This window comes from Colobus angolensis, unplaced genomic scaffold (assembly GCF_000951035.1).
Source record: "Colobus angolensis palliatus isolate OR3802 unplaced genomic scaffold, Cang.pa_1.0 Scaffold197, whole genome shotgun sequence".
Lineage (NCBI taxonomy): Eukaryota > Metazoa > Chordata > Mammalia > Primates > Cercopithecidae > Colobus > Colobus angolensis.
Window position 1 is genome coordinate 4,827,472 of NW_012115121.1, and position 20,761 is coordinate 4,848,232.

Below are 20,761 nucleotides of genomic sequence, written 5' to 3' on the forward strand. Positions count from 1 at the left end.
CTGAATGTGTTAAAAGTGTTATTTGTGTATTTTCTGTTTTAGCAAATACCATATCCTAAGAATTCTAATTTTCTTTAGTGACTGGAATTCTTACCCCCGCCCGCCCAGGCTAGGTGCAGTGGCGCAATCTTGGCTCACTGCAACCTCCGACCCAGAGGTTCAAGAGATTCTCTTGCCTCAGGCTCCTGAGTAGCTGGGATCATAGGCTCCTGCCACCATGCCCAGCTAATTTTTGTATTTGTTTTTTAGTAGAGACGAGGTTTTGCCATGTTGGCCAGACTGGTCTGAAACTCCTGACCTCAAGTGAGCCACCCGCCTCAGCCTCCCAAAGTGCTAGGATTACAGGTGTGAGCCACCGTGCCCAGCTGGGTGACTGGAATTCTTCTTCTTCTTTTTTTTTTTTTGAGATGGAGTTTTCACCCTTGTTGCCCAGGCTAGAGTGCGATGGCACAATCTTGGCTCACCGCACTCTCTGCCTCCCAGGTTCAAGCGATTCTCCTGCCTCAGCCTCCTGAGTAGTTGAGATTACAGACATGCGCCACCACGCCCAGCTAATTTTGTATTTTTAGTAGAGACGGGGTTTCTCCATGTTGGTCAGGCTGGTCTTGAACTCCCAACCTGAGATGATCCTCCTGCCTCAGCCTCCCAAAGTGCTGGGATTACAGGCATGAGCCACCACACCCAGCTGGAATTCTTACAGTGTATCAGGGCTGTTATATTAAACTGCATTCTCTTTTTTTGTTTGTTTGTTTTTTGAGATGGAGTCTTGCTGTCCCCAGGCTGGAATGCAGTGGCGCAATCTCCTCTCACTGCAGCCTCCACCAGCTGGGTTCAAGCAATTCTCCTGCCTCAGCCTGCTGAGTAGCTGGGACTATAGGTGAGTGCCATCACACCTGGCTAATTTTTGTATTTTTAGTAGAGATGGGGCTTTGCTGTGTTGGTTAGGCTGGTCTCAAACTCCTGACCTCAAGTGATCTCCCTGCCGTGGCCTCCCAAAGTGTTGGGATTACAGGCGTAAGCCATCATGCCCGGCCTGCATCCTCATTTTGGATGCTATACTGTAGGAGTCAAAAGGTGGAAAGAGGGTGGGCGGAATTGTGTTTGTACTGACTCTGAATCAGAGATAAATTGCTGATAACCAGTTTGCTTTCCTGCTGAGCACAGGAAAGAACAGGCCTGAATGTTTTGGTTGTGGTTTTTATTAGGTATATGTGTTTATGTATGGTAGAAATGAACATGCTCTGGCAGTATTTAAATAGGAATTTGACATCTTTTCCTTGATTTTGTTTGAGATTGTTTATATTACATCAGAAAATAGTGTACAATACTTGAATAGCTTTAGTGTTAAGTGTTTTAGAGTCTTTATTACTTTCATAAGTAATATTTACACTATATGTTTTGGAGTGCTTTATGGAGTAGTAGTTTTTGCTTGAGCTGTAAGGCATGGTCTCACTTTGTCTTTTCTAGAAAAGAAAAGGTTAAAATCCCACAGTTATTAAGCATTCTTAAGTTAGGAGAGAATTTCTAAGGAGAAAGTTTCTTGGTATTTATTTATTTTAACCCCATTTATGAAAAAGCTTAGGTCCAAAACAGTTGACAGCTTCTCTGGTATTTATGAAAATTTTATTACCTATATTAAGTAGGTGAGTAGCTTCAAGTTAATGCTAACAGTGTTGTCACGATCATGCAGTTTATTTATGGCAGAATATATAAATTTGAGAATATGGAATTGACTCACAGTTCTGTTCTTACCTTCTGATATCTCAGACCCCCAGGACTAGTGGCATAACTAGTTGCAGCTGAATATCTAAAATGACACTTTGGAAGTGTAACAGTGATCCCTAGTAGAACAATTGCTAGGTTAGATGCTATCTTGGACCATGTGCTGTTTCTGAAATAGATTTGTATTTTTTCAGTCATGGATTCAATATGAATATTTTAATTTATTTGTGCTGTGACAACATGGCTAATTATTAATATTCATTTAATTTCCCCCCCTACTTCATATAAAAGTTATATTTTAATGAAGAATTTAAGACTACCTGTATATTTGCTTTGGGGAGAAGAGTACCAGTGTTATGTAACCTCAGTGTATTATTACAGTGTGATTGTGGGCAGGGTGAGGTGGCTCATGCCTGTAATACCAGCACTTTGGTAGGCCTGAGGAAGGGGGATCACTTGACGTCAGAAGTTCAGGAGTTTGAGACCAGCTTGGCCAGCATGGTGTCACCCTGTCAGTACTAAAAATACAAAAGTTAGCTGGGCATGGTGTATGCCTATAATCCCAGCTACTTTGGAGGCGGAGGTGTGAGAATCACTTGAACCTGGCAGATGGAGTCCTCAGTGAGTTGAGATCACGCCACTGTACTCTAGCCTGAGCAACAGAGCAAGACTCTGTCTCAAAAAAAAATGAATTGATTCCTTTTAGATTTTTTTCAAAGATGGTATCGATAGAACCAGGATCTTTTCTGAAGGCCTTTGGAATATGTATTCTAAATCTGTCTGTTCACAACGATTCATTATTTTGGGATTCTTTTCTTTTCTTTTTATTTTATTTTTTCTTGTGAGACGGAGTCTCGCTTTGTTGCCCAGGCTGGAGTGCAGTGGTGTGATCTTGGCTCACTGCAAGCTCCGCCTCCTGGGTTCATGCCATTCTCCTGCCTCAGCCTCCCGAGTGGCTGGTACTACAGGCGCCCGCCACCACACCCAGCTAATATTTTTGTATTTTTAGTAGAGACAGGGTTTCACCATGTTAGCCGGGATGGTCTCGATCTCCTGACTTCGTAATCTGCCTGTCTTGACCTCCCAAAGTGCTGGGATTACAGGCATGAGCCACCACGCCTGGCCTATTTTCATATTTAGAAAGGAAAGAAGTTAATTCTTTTTTTATTGTTATTCTAAAAATACTTATTTGCTGAAAGGATTCTTTTCCATCAGATTTTTACCTTTGGAACCTTTGGGTTGCATATGAACAACGGTTTAGGCAGGGGTCTAGGAAACAAATCATGGATTAGATCTCATTAAAAAATGTATTTCCTTTGGAGGTTAAAAAAAAAAAGAGTGGGTGTGAACTAGAATTATCAATGCATATAGGTACTTATTGTGTTGTTTAAAAAAACATGTATAATAATTACTGTTCTTCATATTTATTCTGTCAGATGGTGTTGAAACTCTGGATTCTGGATGGCTGACATGTCAGACTGAAATAAGATTACGTTTGCATTATTCTGAAAAACCTCCTGTGTCAATAACCAAGAAAAAACTAAAAAAATCTAGATTTAGGTATGACCATGTATATGTTTATTAGGCCATTTTTTTTCACTAGTGCTGTAGATTTCAGACTCAATTGGTTTTAGTCTTGAAGTTTACACAGTTTGGGATAATGTTACATATTCTAGTAACTACAGGGCTTTGTAATAGTGAACTACTTATCCGACTCAGGTTGCTACTGTTGCAGTTAGTCTTAGTCTCTACATTTAGAACCAGAAAAAATTTGTTTATATAGATAAGTGGTTTTCTAAGCTTATGTATTTTTATAGTTTCTATTTAAATTTTCATAGTGTAGCAACAGTTTGTTTTAAAATTGATATAATGTGCCGGGCTTGGTGGCTCACGCCTGTAATCCCAGCACTTTGGGAGGCCAGTGGGCACGGTGGCTCATAACTGTAATCCCTGCACTTTGGGAGGCCGAGGTGGGCAGATCACCTGAGGTCAGGAGTTCGAGACCAGACTGGCCAACATGGTGAAACCGCGTCTCTACTAAAAATGCAAAAATTAGCCGGGCATGGTGCTGGGCGCCTGTAATCCCAGCTGCTTGGGAGGCTGAGGCAGGAGAATCATTTGAACCCGGGAGGCAGAGGTTGCAGTGAGCCGAGATCACAGCCCTGCATTCCAGGCAGAGCGAGACTCTCTCAGAAAAAAAGAAAAAATTGATATAATGGTGTTCTAAATTTTATTGTGTGTTGAAAATGAAAAATTTTCCACACAACAGAAAATTTTTGAATATTATGTATGTGTAATTATATATATACATATATATATTCTTTTGAGAGAAGATCTGGCTGTGTCACCCAGGTTGGAGTACAGTGGTGCAATCTCGGCTCACTGCAACCTCCACCTCCCAAGCTCAAGTGATCCTCCCACCTCAGCCTCCCGAGTAGCTGGGACTACAGGCATGTGACACATGCCTGGATAATTTTTATATCTTTTGCAGGTGGGGTTTCACCCTGTTACCTAGGCTGGTCTCAGACTTCTGAGTTCAAGCAGTCCTCCCGCCTCAGCCCCCCGAAGTTCTGGGATTACAGATGTGAGCCACTGGCCCAGCCTGGATTTATGTATTTTTTAATGAAAGAATCAACAACCTTAGTAGGCATAATGGTCATTTATCCCATTTTAATACTTTGCAAAAATATACATGGATAATAACATCAGTATTTTATAAAACACACCTAATTCCTTAACCTGTAGTATGTGTAGTCTCTGCATAATGCGTTATTTTTGTTATTCGAAGATTTAGCATATTTGGGGGCACTTTAAAATGTAGAATTTAGGCAACATTTGTATGAGTTTTTCGTTTCTGCCACTTCTTGCATCTCATTATTTTTTTTTTTCATTACATAGAGTGAAGCTGACACTAGAAGGCCTGGAGGAAGATGACGATGATAGGGTATCTCCCACTGTACTCCACAAAATGTCCAATAGCTTGGAGATATCCTTAATAAGCGACAATGAATTCAAGTGCAGGCATTCACAGCCGGAGTGTGGTTATGGCTTACAGCCTGATCGATGGACAGAGTACAGCATACAGACAATGGAACCAGATAACCTGGAACTAATCTTTGATTTTTTTGAAGTGAGTAGTTACTGCAGTGAGGGGATTGAGAAAGAATGCAGGGACACGCTTATTTTCACGTTTTGATTTTTATTTTAATCTAATTTGTGTAAAGCTAACTTTTTAGAAGTATGCTCCTTTGTACAGTTAAGCTTAAAAGACTTAGAGTTGTCATCTTCAAGTACTATTAAAAATATAATTAAGAGAACAGCAGTATTGCTGTTTCAAATCAAGACCAGATGTCTTTGATGCCTGTCTGATAAATCTAAATGTGAATGAATTGTATCCAAAGGAACCATCAGTAGTAAATAGAGACCAGGGCAGAGTTTTTACCTCTTGTTGGGCATACCAGTGTCACAAGTGTGATCGAGTTCTCATTATGATGAAGCCTGTCATTTATTGAGGTACTTTATTAGGATTTGTTGATGGGACTGACTTGCAACTTGATATTGTAAATATGTAATGAAATTATAAAGCTCGTGCCAGGTTATTGACAGTCTGTGCTGCTAACTTTCTGGAGCTACATGTGATACTTACACTAGTGCTTACAGATCACTGGCTGTTCATATTTCCTCAACACATAATACTTGGTACATCCCCTAAGGTCCTAACTGCTGTGGGCCTGGCTTAGTAGTGATATGTAGTGGTTTCCTTAGCCTCTAGCTCCACCTCCACACCCATTTATACTAGATTAGAGTTTAAATCTTGGAGGGTGGGGAATATGTCTTGACCACCAGTAGCCCCCAGCCCATTTCTTAAGGGCAGAATTCAGGATGGATTTTAAAAAATCTAATCTTAAGCAGTAAGATCTGTGGGACTCTATTATAAAAATATAAAGTTTTGATGACTTCTTTCTTTTTCTTTTTTCTTTTTCTTTTTTTTATTTTTCCTGGAGAGAGGGTCTTGCTGTGTTGCCCAGGCTGGAGTACAGTGACATGATCATGGCTCACTGGGTGCCAGTGATCCTCCTGCCTCAGCCTCCCAAGTAGTTGGGACTACAGGTGTGTACCACCACACCCAGCTAATTAAAAAAAAACTTTTTTGGCTGGGTGCGGTGGCTCACACCTGTAATCCCAGCACTTTGGGAGGCCAAGGCAGGCGGATCATGAGGTCAAGAGTAAGAATACAAAAATTAGCCAGGTGTGGTGGCACTTGCCTGTAATCCCAGCTACTTGAGAGGCTAAGGCAGGAGAATTGCTTAAACCCAGGAGGTGGAGGTTGCAGTGAGCCAAGATCATGCCACTGCACTCCAACCTGAGCGACAGAGCAAGACTCCGTCTCAGAAATAAAAAAAAAAAAACAACTTTTTTTTTTGTTGAGACGGGGTCTTTGTTGCCCAGGCTGGTCTTGAACTCCTGGGCTCAAGCAATCCTCCTGCCTTGGCCCCTCGAAGTGCTGGGATTACAGGTGTGAGTCTCTGCTCCTGGCCTGAACATTTTCTTGTTGCTTCCTTTTAATAAACCTACCTTTTAATAAACTCTTGAATGTCCTACCTTCCCTTTAATTTGGTTAGCATTTTTTGTAATAGTTTTTTATTCATAGACTAGGCTGATAAAATATCCAGTGTAATCTCAAAGTGAGTATAGTATCTGGTTTCCTAGAGAGTTGCTATCCCTATATGACGCTTGTGTAGACATTTTTTTTTTTTTTTTTTGAGACGGAGTCTTGCTGTGTCGCCAAGGCTGGAGTGCAGTGGCCAGATCTCAGCTCACTGCAAGCTCCTCCTCCTGGGTTCATGCCATTCTCCTGCCTCAACCTCCCGGGTAGCTGGGACTACAGGCGCCTGCCACCACGCCCAACTAATTTTTTTGTATTTTTAGTAGAGACGGGGTTTCACCGTGTTAGCCAGGATGGTCTCGATCTCCTGACCTTGTGATCCACCCACCTCAGCCTCCCAAAGTGCTGGGATTACAGACATGAGCCACCATGCCCGGCAGTGTAGACACATTTTTAGAGAATATGTTAAAAATTCACTACAAATATATCTTAGTCTTAAAACAACATAAAAGTGATTAGAAATTTTCAAGCAGTGCTTTAAATTTCAACTGAATGAGACTCCGTCTTGAAAATACATACATATTTAAACCGTACAAGAAAATGTATTTGTTTATAGAGAAGACATCAAGTCACTTGAATATAAATTTGATTGTGTCTCTTTCTTATCAGTTCTGCCCAGAGATTCTCAGTTGACTTTAAGTGAGGTTTTTGATCTTTAAATTGAAAATACTGAATTTTTTTTTTTTTGAGATGGAGTCTTGCTCTGTTGTCCCAGCTGGAGTGCAGTGGCATGATCTCAGCTCACCGCAGCCTCCACCTCCTGGTTTCAAGCGTTTCTCCTGCATCAGCCTCCTGAGTAGCTGGTACTGCTGGCATGTGCCACCATGCCTGGCTAATTTTTTGTATTTTTAATAGAAATGGGGTTTCACTATGTTAGCCAGGCTAGTCTCGAACTCCTGACCTCGTGATCCGCCTGCATTGGCATCCCAAAGTGCTGGGATTACAGACGTGAGCCACTGCACCTGGCCGAAAATATTGAGGTTTTTATGAAAAAAATACATATACACATTACATATATAGGTGATATATATATGTATGTGTGTAAATTATGTATGTATGTGATACAGAAGTTTAAAAAGATTATTTTAAATCTCATTTTTTCAGGAAGATCTCAGTGAGCACGTAGTTCAGGGTGATGCCCTTCCTGGACATGTGGGTACAGCTTGTCTCTTATCATCCACCATTGCTGAGAGTGGAAAGAGTGCTGGAATTCTTACTCTTCCCATCATGAGCAGAAATTCCAGGAAAACAATAGGCAAAGTGAGAGGTAAGTTTGAAGACACGGCCAAATAACCCAAGGGGTTAAGTTAGAATTTTAATTAGTTTCAAATTAAGTATTTGATAATGATTAAGAAATTAATAATTTCCTTCTTATCAATTTAAGGAGAATGTCTGTTATATTTTCTAAAAGTTTTCAATCTTGATTTTTTTGTTTGTTTGATAGAAACTGATAAAGCTGACTTGAGTGGTATTTAAATATAATTCAGCTCATAATGGCCCTTTTAATCATTTTTATTTTTGTTCCTCTCTCTTTTTTCCTATGAAAGTTGACTATATAATTATCAAGCCATTACCAGGATACACTTGTGACATGAAATCTTCATTTTCCAAGTATTGGAAGCCAAGAATACCATTGGATGTTGGCCATCGAGGTGCAGGAAACTCTACAACAACTGCCCAGTAAGTTGAATATTTGAGTAGGATTAGCATTTGGTGTAGCTCATGTTTGATAGAGTTATACTGCTTTTCTCAGCAAAGGTGAAATGATGTTTTTATTTTTTACCAAGGGAATTTAATGTAATTTGGTAATTGGAGTTAGAGACCAACCATAAGATTCTGGTCAGTTTTATAATATATCTACTGAATTGATAAGGAGGAAGACATTAAAAATTGAAAGACAGGAAGGAAAGCTTGATACAGAAAGCTTTGGTAGCATCTGTGTGTGTGTCTGTATTGTGTTCCTTACTTTTGACATGTTGCCCTCCCTGAGTCTGAGTTTCTGCATCTATAAAATGGAAGGGTTTGGACAACGTTATCCCAAGTCTAGAAAAGTGTGATTAAACTCAAGGAATATTAGTTAACTTGAACCTCAACCAAAAGATACTCTCTTTTCTCAACAGACATTAGATTGTAGCCTAGAATAGTTGTCTTCCCCTTCTACGTTTGTAAGTTTGTTTAATTACCAGTGCTATAGGTCATGCCACAGATTTTCTACTGTAAATTTTAATCCCTCTCCATTTTGTTTTAAAGTGATGCCGTGGAGACCATTAGGATTTTTTAATTTTAAGGTCTATAAAAAACCATTTAAGGAAGAAGCACCCTCACCCGCTCCCACTTTTTTTGTTTGTTTGTTTTTGAGACAGGGTCTCTTTCGTTCAGGCCGGAGTGCAGTGGCACATTTTTGTCTCACTGCAGCCTCAATTTCCGGAACTCAAGCCATTCTTCCACCTGTCTCCCCAGTGGCTGGAACCACAGGCACGTGGTACCATGGCCAGCTATTTTTTTGGTATTTTTCTATAGAGACCAGGTCTCACCTTGTTGCCCAGGCCAGTCTCAAACTCCTGAGCTCAAGTGATCTGCCTGCCTCAGCCTCCCAAAGTGCTGGGGTTACCGGCATGAGCCACCGCACCTAACCTCTCAGGCCCCATCTTAAACAATACATTTTCCGCCTTTCTGTTATTATTATTCATAGATTTTCCATACTTCTCTCCTGTGTGTGTGTCGGTTGTTTCTCGTTCCCCCACAGTCTGCCAGTAGTGAGTCCTTTGGAGGCTGTATTGCAAGGAGCACGTTTCTATGTCTTTATTTCTTCTGCCATTGGAAAGGATTGTTTTTACTGATCACTTTGCATGACTCCAAGAAAAAGGTCCATAGTACAGGGCAAGTGTATGTTGTGTTGGCTATGTTGGTATACAGCTTGCAAATATCTATCATTGTTAGAGCTTGCATTTAAGGAATAAATTCCTAGTGACAGCCATAGTCATATTTTGGGGATGTCAAAATTGGCCTCAAAATACAGAATAAGTACCGTTTCCCATTGTTGAAAATACACTTTGCTTCTTTATTATATTTGTTTCTTTATCTTCCCTATAGTCTATGATAATGTATTTCTTCTTTTCAGACTGGCTAAAGTTCAAGAAAATACTATTGCTTCTTTAAGAAATGCTGCTAGTCATGTAAGTAACCTTTAAATAACTTTAGAGTGCTGAGGTAGAGAAATATGGATCAGGGAGTCTCCTCCAGTTTTTATTAATAGTTAGAAAGGGGAAATATCTCTTGGCATTTATATTCAGATCCATGGTGAAGATTGGGATAAAGACAATAGAACCATAAGCATCTTTTCTCTTTTTTTGAGACAAGGTCTCGTTCTGTCACCCAGGCATGGAATGCAGTGATGCGAACATGGCTCACTGCAGCCTCAACCTCCTGGGCTCAGGCAGTTCTCCCACCTCAGCCTCCTTAGTAGTGGGAATAGAGACATGTGCCGCCATGTCTGGCTAATTTTTAATTTTTTTTTTTCTTTTGTAGAGACAGGGTCTCACTATGTTGCCCAGGCTGGTTTCAAACTCCTGGGCTCAAGCGATTCTCCTGCCTCAGCCTTCCTAAGTACTGGGATTATGGGTATCAGCCACTGTGTCTGGCCAGCATCCTTTTTTGAGATAATACATTTTGAGTAATTGAGACAAAAAAGTTCCCACTAAGCATTGGTTTTCACTACCTGAATAATGTGCATTCAGATACTCACTTTGGAAAAAATGCCTTTAGAAAGATTTGATGGGACAGGCATGGTGGCTCATGCCTGTAATCCCAGCACTTTGGGAGGCCAAGATGGGCAGATCACCTGAGGTTGGGAGTTCAAGACCAGCCTGGCCAACATGGTGAAACCCGGTCTGTACTAAAAATACAAAAATTAACCAGGCATGGTAGCCTGCGCCTGTAATCCCAGCTACTTGTGAGACTGAGGTGGGAGAATTGCTTGAATCTGGGAGGTGGAGGTTGCTGTGAGCTGAGATCACGCCACTGTTTTCCAGCCTGGATGACAGAGTGAGACTCAGTCTCAAAAAAGAAAGAAGGAAAGATTTGATGGTGACTTTATGTAACACTTGCAAAAAGTGTATCAGCTGGGTGTGGTGTCTCATACCCATAGTCCCACCTACTTGGGAGTCTGAGGCAGGAGCTTTGCTGGAGCCCAGGAGTTTGAGGCTGCGGTGAGCTATGATCTGGCCAGTGTACTCCAGCCTAGATGACAGAATGAGACTCTTAAAACAAAACAAAACAAAACAAAAGTATTAGTTTCTACCCTTGCATAGCAACTTGATTGTCTTCCTTAACTCCTTTTCTTTTTTTTCAAATCCAGTTATAAAGGATTAGAGTCTGTTTTTTAGCTTTTAGTATTTTCACCAATTGCAACTTAGACATTTTTAATCAATAACCTGAGATTTTTCTCCCCTCTTCCTCTGTACTTGTCTAGACCGCCTCACATTCCAAAGTGAAACTAGGGTAAAAATGGAGGAACATCTCATTTTTTAATTTCCACTTTTTCCACAGTGTACTCCATATGCCCTCAACTTTGCCTTGTAAAAAATAGTTCAGGAAGTAAACTTGGCTAGTCAGTGTTTAGCTTCATTACTTATATGAACTAACATCTATTCTGAGGTGTACTTTTAAAATATTTTAACCTCTCTGAAATTGGAATGGGTTTACAACTTAGCTTTGAGTCATAATTTAATTGGCAGCATATTTCCCCCTCTTAGTGGTAAGTAAAATAAGGCATTTTAAAATTCATGACATCTTGAATTGATTGTAATTTTAATGTTTAAATAGTAGTATATTGTTTTATCTTTGTCGAAAATATATTTATTAGTAGTATTGGGCTATAGTTTATAATTAATCTGGAACCAGTTTTACTGTCATGGCTAATCTAAACATCGTTTCATTAGCTATAAACGTGATGGCCTGGTCACCCAGGCTGGAGTGCAGTGGCAGGATCATAGCTCACTGCAGCCTCAACCTCCGGGGCTCAAGTGATCCTCCTGCTTTGGCTTCTCAAGTAGCTGGGACCACAGGCATGTGTCATCACACCTGGCTAATTGTTGTATTTTTTGTAGAGACAAGATCTCACTATGTTGCTCAGGCGGGTTTTGAACTTATGGGCTCAAGCTATCCCCTCACTTGGCCTCCCTAAGTACTAGGATTACAGGCATGAGCCATCTTGCCCGGTGTGATGAGCCAGTTTTTTTTTTTTTTTGAGATGGAGTTTTGTTCTGTCTCTCAGGCTGGAGTGCAGTGACATGATCTCGGCTCACCGCAACCTCTACCTCCTGGGTTCAAGCGATTCTCCTGTTTCAGCCTCCCGAGTAGCTGAGATTGTAGGTGTGTGCCACCATGCCCAGCTAATTTTTGTAATTTTGGTAGAGATGGGGTTTCCCCATGTTGGCCAGACTGGTCTTGAACTTCTGACCTCAGGTGATCTGACTGCCTCAGCCTCTCAAAGTGCTGGCATTATAGGCGTGAGCCACCACACCCCGCCGAGAATTTTTAGATATGTGCTTTTTGAGAGAGGATTTCATTAGGCCTTTTTCTTCCATATTCTAATGAAATCCTTTGTAACTCACAGGGATCACATTTTCAGAAGTGTTATTTTAATTGTTATTGACTTATTTTAATGGTAAATACATATCTGTGAAGATGTTTTGGTCTGTTATTGGCTTATTACTTAAACCTTACAATGAATTTTGGGATTAAGTTTTGTCTCCTACTAAAATTATTTTCTTTTTTTTTTTTTTTTTTTGAGACGGAGTCTCGCTCTGTCGCCCAGGCTGGAGTGCAGTGGCCGGATCTCAGCTCACTGCAAGCTCCGCCTCCCGGGTTCACGCCATTCTCCTGCCTCAGCCTCCCGAGTAGCTGGGACTACAGGCGCCGCCACCTCGCCCGGCTAGTTTTTTGTATTTTTTAGTAGAGACGGGGTTTCACGGTGTTAGCCAGGATGGTCTCGATCTCCTGACCTCATGATTCACCCGTCTCGGCCTCCCAAAGTGCTGGGATTACAGGCTTGAGCCACCGCGCCCGGCCTAAAATTATTTTCTATAAGGATTATGGTTGTCTCAAAACCAAACAAATTAGAAAGCTACAACTTAAAATGTTTTATAGAACTACTTGGGAATGGTAGGGTTTGTCCTCTTTGGTAGAAAGGGTTTTTGGTATTATCTTGTTTCAGATAAGAGGTGCTAAGTTTCCCGCTTCAGAAGTCTGCAAGGAAGTAGGCTTCCTCGCCATACTCTTGAACTCCTTTGACTCTAGTGTGTGATCCATGTGTATTCACACATTGAGTTCTACCCCTTGACAACTTAGAGCCGGTGTAAGGGGTAGAAATGCGCCCATCTTTTCTAGTACAGCACCTCTGTGGGTCACAGCAAAGTAGTGTGACAGAATTTTCAAACCTTCCTTCTATCGCAGCTGGTCTTCTTTCAGGAAAGGTACATATTTGTATGTCAGTTTATGACATATAGACTTTAACTGAATTAATTCATGGGGGTGAGTGGATCTGCCTTTTTCTTTCTTTTTTTTTTTTCTTCAAATTAATTTCAGTCCTACTCCTTCTGTATGGATCTGATTTTTAGAAATTTGGCTTTAACTATAATTCATGTCTTCCTCATTTGTTTGGCTCTCATTAGGAAACTGGACATGAGCATCATCTTTTTCCTGTTTCTGTTTTCTCTGTCTGTTCATCAGCAGTTATAGCTTCCTCTTTCATTCAGTCCTGACATTTTGCTGAGAAAGGCTGTACAGTGGACTGCTCAGGTGCACTAAGGAGCAGAGCTAAGGCACTTTGCAGCTTATTCCTTCCCTCACCAAATCTTTCATGTTAGCCAAGGTTTGCAGGGACAGTGGGCAGCAATGTGAGGGATCCCTGAGCTCGAGGCACTTGTTGGGTTCCTTTTCTGCCAATAGCAGTTGTAGAAGTGACAGCCCGAAGGCTGTCTCACTGCCACTGAGGTGCCTCTGGATGTTTTAAAGTGAATCTGTGTCCATTTTTTTTTGGCCAGGAAAAAGTAGCTGTGCTTTTGCAAAAGAGAAAAGCCGTTTTAAGAGAATACATTACTTTTTAGAAAAAGTTTGTACAGGTCCATAATTTTATAGTGAACAAAAATTTCTTATGTTCTTGCAGTTTGAGATGTACTGTGTACCAGGCAATGTTTTTCAAATACTTGCTTCCTTCTATCAGGGTGCAGCCTTTGTAGAATTTGATGTACACCTTTCAAAGGACTTTGTGCCCGTGGTATATCATGATCTTACCTGTTGTTTGACTATGAAAAAGGTACGTTGAAATTTCTTCTTTTCAAACTCTTAATGTTAGGTAAAATGTTTAAAAACTAGGAATTTTTTTTATATTTTTAATTACTTATTAAATAGAATTGGTTATTTCATTTTCTTTTTGTATTCCTGCCAGTCCTTCCCTCTCATGCTCTTGCAACATTGAGACAGTGATGAGATTGGGATACTGCCTTCCTGGAGTAGGGTCTCTGTTGCTAAATACACTTTATTATGTTATAGAAAAGGGATATTCCAGGTGATTTCTGTGGTGGTGTGACTGTGCTACTATATTGAGGCAAGGGAGGAAGATATCATAGTGTTTGTTTTCTGGGATTCCAGCTGTTTCTGCTTCAAGCTTCTTCAATTAATAAAGCTAGTGAGCCACAGTGAAAAATTCGAAAAATGGTTTGGAGTTAGATGGCGGAGGGCCTCAGTGAAGAGGTTTAGACTCAAGAGCTAGGGAGGTAGGGAATACTTTTTAGCTGAAAAGGGAAATGTTCACGACTAATGTTTTGGTAGCTGATGAAATAGGAATGTCAGAGGACAGAGACTGCAGGCAGGGTGAGCAGCAATGTGGGCTACAGGAAAGGTAAGCCTGAACTGAAGTAGGGGACCAGAAGAATGGAGAAGAGGGCATAATGGGGGACGGGGGGGGGATTCCAGAATGAGATTTAAAAATTTATGTAGCTTTAAAAAATCTGTAATTGTTTTTGTACAAACATAATCGTGACAATGATATAGTCCCTAAACGTCAGTATACTATGTAACCAAGTGATTTCTCAGGGACTTGGACGCTAAAACTGTGTTCGATATTAATTTCCAACTGAGTTGATTTCAAGTTAGTCTAGTTTGCTAACATCACTGTACCAGATACTGCCTGTTGTATTAAAGAGTGTGACAGGGAACCTGGCACCACCTGCTGGTGAATTTTAATCAGAGTTCCTAGGGGTTGGATTATTATGACGTATAGGAAAGGACCCTTTTGTTTCTGCGAAATGGTATTGGAAGGAAGGAAGGAAGGGAGGAGGGAGGGAGGGAGGGGAGGGAGAAAAGGAGGGAAGGAAGGAGATGCATCTATTTAGATTACATGAGTAGAGTGACCAAACACATGGAACAGGTTGTTTTAGCCATAGAAGAACATTAATGAAAAGATAAATGAGAAAGAGTGAAGTGATAAATGATCTTATTAGCCAAGATTGAGATTAATTGATCTAGCTGCAATTTATTTATTTATTTATTTATTTGAGACCGAGTCTTGCTCTGTCACCTAGGCTGGAGTGCAGTGGCGTGATCTTGGCTCAGCCTCCACCTCCTGGGTTCAAGCAGTTCTCCTGCCTCAGCCTCCTAAGTAGCTAGGACTGCAGACTCCTAAGTAGCTGGACCACGCCCAGCTAATTTTTGTATTTTTTAGTAGAGACAGGGCTTCACCATGTTGGCCAGGCTGGTCTCAAATTCTTGACCTCAGGTGATCCGCCCACCTCAGCCTCCCAAAGTGCCGGGATTTACAGACGTGAGCCACTGCATCCAGCCGAGCTACAATTTACTTCTGAAAATCAATGAGAGTTCAAATATTACTAAAGCCCCATTTTCACCAGGCTATATCTTGATCTGAAGTTGAACCTGAATGAGTTGAGAAATGAAAGCAATGAACTTTTATATTGAAGTTTTATTTTTAAGCTAGTATTTTTCTTATAAAAACATTTCATGTTCATTAGAAAAAATGTAAGTATTTCAGAAGATTATGAAATGAAAAATAAATCTTTCCTGTTTTTCCTTGTTCTCACTGCCTTACTCTTAATAGTTTCTTATGTGTTCCAGAAAAACCTTATGTATGTACAGGTTCATACCAATGTACATGAATGAATATATATGTGGTGGATTTTAGTATATTTGTTGGACAGATGATTTATTGGTGTTACCTTAATTCATTTCCTGTAGAAGTGCCTTCAACAGAGTGACATTGATCATTTGATAGACATTAAAACCTAATACAACAGATTTGCTTCTGGGGGAAACATGATAACTCAGAGTGCTTGTTAAGTATTACGGTTTATAGCTAATCAGACAATTTTTTCATGACATTTGATGTGTCTGCTGTTTTTAATCAAATGTTAGTTTAAAAGTCTTTGAAAAGATTAGAAGCTTACAGAAATAAATTCTATATAGTACTTTCATATTGATTTCTAGTCATGTAGTATGGATAAGTATCAAAGAAAATGTATAGACAGCATAACAAGAAGTAGAGGAGATGACTGACTTCTGGTTCTATCTCAGTTGTCTTCAGCGCTACAGCTTTCTCCCAGCTCCTTTTTCCTTCCAGGTATTCTACACTGCAATAAAAATGAAAGAATATAAGGGCTGGGAGGTGATGTTAGATTAGAAGGGGTCCCCCGCATGGGCTCAGTATGGCTACTCACTGTTACTCTCATTGTTGAGTAAATAGAGTTGCTAGGCCTGTCTAGTGTGAGCATTCAGTGATAATGTAGGGCTCACTTTTCTCTTAATTTTCTTTCTTTCTTTTTTTTTTTAGAAATTTGATGCTGATCCAGTTGAATTATTTGAAATTCCAGTAAAAGAATTAACATTTGACCAACTCCAGTTGTTAAAGGTAGTAATAATAACATGAAATGTAAATTATCCCTTAGTTTAGGACTATTGTACTTGCTTGTATATGGTTATGTTCTCTTTGCACATGGGGATGACTGTTATATTTAATATGTAGAGTGTGTGCTTTGGTATTCTGTTCTGTTTGGGAGAAGGGTTCTGTATTGATCCAGCTGTCTTCTCCAACCATTTCCACGGACCCCATTGGTTTTTGTATATGAAGGAACAAACTAGACGTAAGTTTTCGTAGGCCATAGTGGCTAGCCCATTCATAATCTTCAGGTTGCTTCTGTTCTGCAGTAGCCCTTCTTCATATAATGGTCATTATTTTACAGTAGGCCTTTTATGCAATAGTTGGCAAATAAATGTTAATTTCCAATACATTTGAATATTTTGTATCATGTCATTTTACATGGTTCCTCTTCCTATCCCTATTAGGAACCTAAATAAATGCATGATTCCCTATTAACAGTTATCTAGTGAAGAATTTTTATACTCTTCCCCAATTGAGTATTTGATCATTATCTTAAATATATGTATACACATATAAAATACATACAGTGGCTAGTGCTTATTCTTATTAAACTGATAGTTCTACATTTTATAGGCTTTTTTATCTTGCTAGTTTTTCAAGTTATAGTTCTGTTAACTATCTCTTCATAAGCTAAGGCTTCCTTTCCAATTTCATTTTGTTTGTGTGCTTTCTAGCTCACTCATGTGACTGCATTGAAATCTAAGGATCGGAAAGGTATGTACCAATATGGAAACACTGTTTTCCTTTTGTAGTTAGCATTAATAGGATTTTTAAAATCCATTTTAGCACATACTTGGTCATTTTTATGAATGTAATACTGGGCCTTCTAAATGTAATTTTATAGTTCGGAAATTTGCATTTGTTTTCTACTAAATACGTATCATGTGTGTAGTAACCATTGCATTGCTTTTCTTAGCTTGATGATCAAAGTATTAATACCTATCAATCTTTCCAAACATTCTTAACCATTACAAAGCGGAAAGTAAATCAGCTATAGAATCCAGCTTCAGGGTCAGTTTGAACCAGCTCTGTCATTTACCTGTTATGACCATGGGTAAGCTTTGTCCTGCCTACCACATCCCTTTATCATTTCACTTTGCTTTTCTACTCCCATAGATATTAATGGCTGTGCCATTCGTATGAGGCTTATTGTATTCATTTTAAATCCTTTATTTTCATATATGTCCCACTTTTCAACTAGAATGTTAGCTCCTCAGGGATAGGAAAATGTTTTTACATTCCGAGAGACTGATGGTGCTGTACATATAGTAGGTGTACTATAGATATAGGTGTTTATCTGTCATTGTGATAACTATACAGTTTTAATATCTTTATAAAGATTGTGAAGTGCTTAAGACTAAATATTATCCCCACCCAGAGCATAAATGTAACTATATAGGCTTACAGATATTTTATGACTCTTAGTAATAAAATGAATTCTACCTTTATTCCACTGTAAAATTTTACATGATTTTATCTTTGAACTTGTAGTACAGTTTTGTGTGTGTGTTTTTAAGAAAAACTTGATATTTTAATTTTTTCCACTTTTGGAAAATAATTTTTTTTAGTCTGTATTAATTGATAATGATAACAAAAGCATAATAGTAGCTATATATTCTCTTAATTTGTAATTTCTGAGCTGATTTTAGTATTTCAAATTTAGTCTTAGCAAAATCACACAACTCTTAATTCTCTGGAAAAATAGCAAAATCACAGCTTGTGACTACTTTTTAAAGAGCAGTACTTTAGTACAAATTTTATAAGAAAGTAATCACTCTTGGGTCTACAGACTGGTGTCTATTAATCGTTGCAAATTGGTTTTCATAAAGGTTACTTATTTAGAAAATGGGTTTTTGATGGTTAATAAATACAAGAGCCTTTAAAAATACTGTATGTAGGGGCCGGGCATGGTGGCTCACTCCTGTAATCCCAGCACTTTTGGAGGTCAAGTTGGGAGAATTGCTTGAGGCCAGGAGTTCAAGATTAGCCTGAGCAACGTACACCTCATTTCTACAAAAAAATTTTAAAAATGAGCTGGATGTGGTAGTGCACGTCTGTGGGCACAGCTGCTCGGGAGTCTGAGGCTGGAGGATCAGTACTTGAACCTGCTTGAGTTTGAGGCTGCATTGAGCGATGATCATGCCACTGTGTTCCGGCCTAGATGACAGAATGAGACCCTGTCTCTATTAAAAAAAGTGGGGATCTCAGAGTTACTTATGCTTTCGCGGTTCTCACACTCTTTCTTTCCCTCTTTTTTTGGCGCTAAGGATTTAAGAAAGCTCTTAGTGATATAGTGGTATTTTATTTACTGAGATTTTTTATTTTAAAATTTCAGAATCTGTGGTCCAGGAGGAAAATTCCTTTTCAGAAAATCAGCCATTTCCTTCTCTTAAGATGGTAAGTTATTGAGGAAAACCAAGGCAAGGCTATCATTAACTTTGTTATGTATGAATAATTTACTTTTGTTTCTTAAAAGGATCCTTAAAAGACTATGTTAAAAACAATGTTAAACTTATCATCATTGGTGCCTTTTAGAGAAAATACTTGTGTGTGTGTGTGTGTGTGTGTGTGTGTGTGTGTGAGAGAGAGAGAGAGAGAGACAGAATCTCACTTTGTCATCCAGGCTGAGTGCAGTGGTGTGATCAGGACTCACTGCAGCCTCCACTTCCTTGGCTCAAGTGATCCTTCCACCTCACTCAGTCCCTCAGGTAGCTGGGATGGCAGGTGTGCACCACCATACCTGGCTAATTTTTTTATTTTTTTGTAGAGACGGTCTCACCTTGTTGACCAGGCTGGTCTCAAGGGGATTCAAACCTCTGGACTTATGCTGTCCCCCAGCGTCAGCCTCCTAAAGGGTTGAGAATACAGGCATGAGCCAACACACGCAGCCAACAACATTCTTGTGTGGTATACTTGTGCTACTTTTGTTTCTTTCCCCAAGAGTAACTTCTACTCAAATAAATAAAAATTCCCATCTCAGTATGTTAATTTGGTAAGAGTAGCAAATTCATTTATTTCTGTTTATAAATGGGAAGGAGAGGGCACAGGTATGGGGTGAGAGAAAGATGATGGTGGGAGAGGCAGGGTTTTTTTGTTTGTTTGTTTTTAACAATATTTTAAATTATTCCTTAGTTTTGGGAGAGAAGTGAGTTTCTTCAACCAAAGAAAATAAGTGCCCCTCTTACTTAAGATGATATCGAAATTTCAGAAATTCACTCTGAAAAAATAGATCTTCACGCAAAAACTAGCATGAAGATTTAAAAGCTAGATACAATTTAATACAGGAATACCCTTGACAGCATCAGGAAAGCCCACACAGATGCCGAAGAGATGCTGGCTCTGCTTTTGTTCTGTCGACTCCAGTTTCTAAATTCTGGTCTTTCTGTTCATGTCAGGTATAGTAGATTTCTTAGGCAAAAATAGGTAATTTTAGTTAACTATTATGTGGAAATTCTTATTTGGGGAGTGGAACTTATTAGCTTAATGGTTTTTATCTAGTATATTAGCTACCTGCTAAAACTTGATTTAGAAAGGAAAGATTTAGAAATGATTTAGAAAGGAAAGACATGACTATAATGAAGATTTTGTTAAAATATTTAGGTATGTATTTCTTGAGGGGTTCATAAAACAATCTAAATCATTAAAATATCAGTGGTTAAAGGTAAATTAAGTATTGATTATTCACTCTGCAAAAAGGACGCTAAAAGAGAGCCCCTACAATGAACATTATCCTGGTGCATTTAAAACATCATTTTTGGCCGGGCATGGTGGCTCATTCCTGTAATCTCAGCACTTTGGGAGGCCAGGGCAGGCAGACAGTTTGAGTCCAGGAGGTTGAGGCTGCAGTGAGCTGTGATTGTGCCACTGCACTCCAGCCTGGGCAACAGGGAGAAATCCTGTCTCATAAATAAATAAAATATAATTTGTATGATTTTTAAAGTGTTTATGAAGCCCATCTAAGTAAGATCATTTCTTCTAATTTGATTTGCTAAAATCATTTGTTTTTTAGAAATCTCATGATTCCCAGGAAAAAAAAAATCTTAAATTGTAATACAGGTTTGACAGCCTTTTAGTCAAATAAGTTAAAACACACACACAAACTCATTTACTCACTTTGCCATCATAATTCAATCACAAAGAAATTTTGGCCAGGTGTGGTGGCGTATGCCTGTAATCCCAGCACTTTAGGAGGCCGAGGCAGGTGGATCACGAGGTCAGGAGATCGAGATCATCCTGGCTAACATATGAAACCCTGTCTCTACTAAAAATTCAAAAAATTACCTGGGCATGGTGGCGTCCTAGCTACTCTGGAGGCTGAGGCAGGAGAATGGTGTGAACCCAGGTGGCGGAGCTTGCAGTGAACTGAGATTGTGCCACTGCACTCCAGCCCAGACAACAGAGCGAGACTCTGTCTCAAAAAA

The 20,761-nt window shown here is 39.5% G+C and overlaps 1 protein-coding gene across 1 annotated transcript in view; it reads left to right on the plus strand.

Moving 5' to 3' along the window:
* Positions 1–20,761, plus strand: part of GPCPD1 (glycerophosphocholine phosphodiesterase GDE1 homolog (S. cerevisiae)) — a 60,078-nt gene that overhangs the window by 21,348 nt on the left and 17,969 nt on the right. The window contains exons 6-14 of the mRNA XM_011941054.1: positions 3,159–3,282; positions 4,621–4,852; positions 7,493–7,655; positions 7,936–8,068; positions 9,510–9,564; positions 13,614–13,706; positions 16,233–16,310; positions 17,015–17,054; positions 18,676–18,737. Of these exons, the coding sequence (XP_011796444.1) occupies positions 3,159–3,282; positions 4,621–4,852; positions 7,493–7,655; positions 7,936–8,068; positions 9,510–9,564; positions 13,614–13,706; positions 16,233–16,310; positions 17,015–17,054; positions 18,676–18,737 (980 nt within the window). The remainder of the gene's footprint in view (positions 1–3,158; positions 3,283–4,620; positions 4,853–7,492; positions 7,656–7,935; positions 8,069–9,509; positions 9,565–13,613; positions 13,707–16,232; positions 16,311–17,014; positions 17,055–18,675; positions 18,738–20,761) is intronic.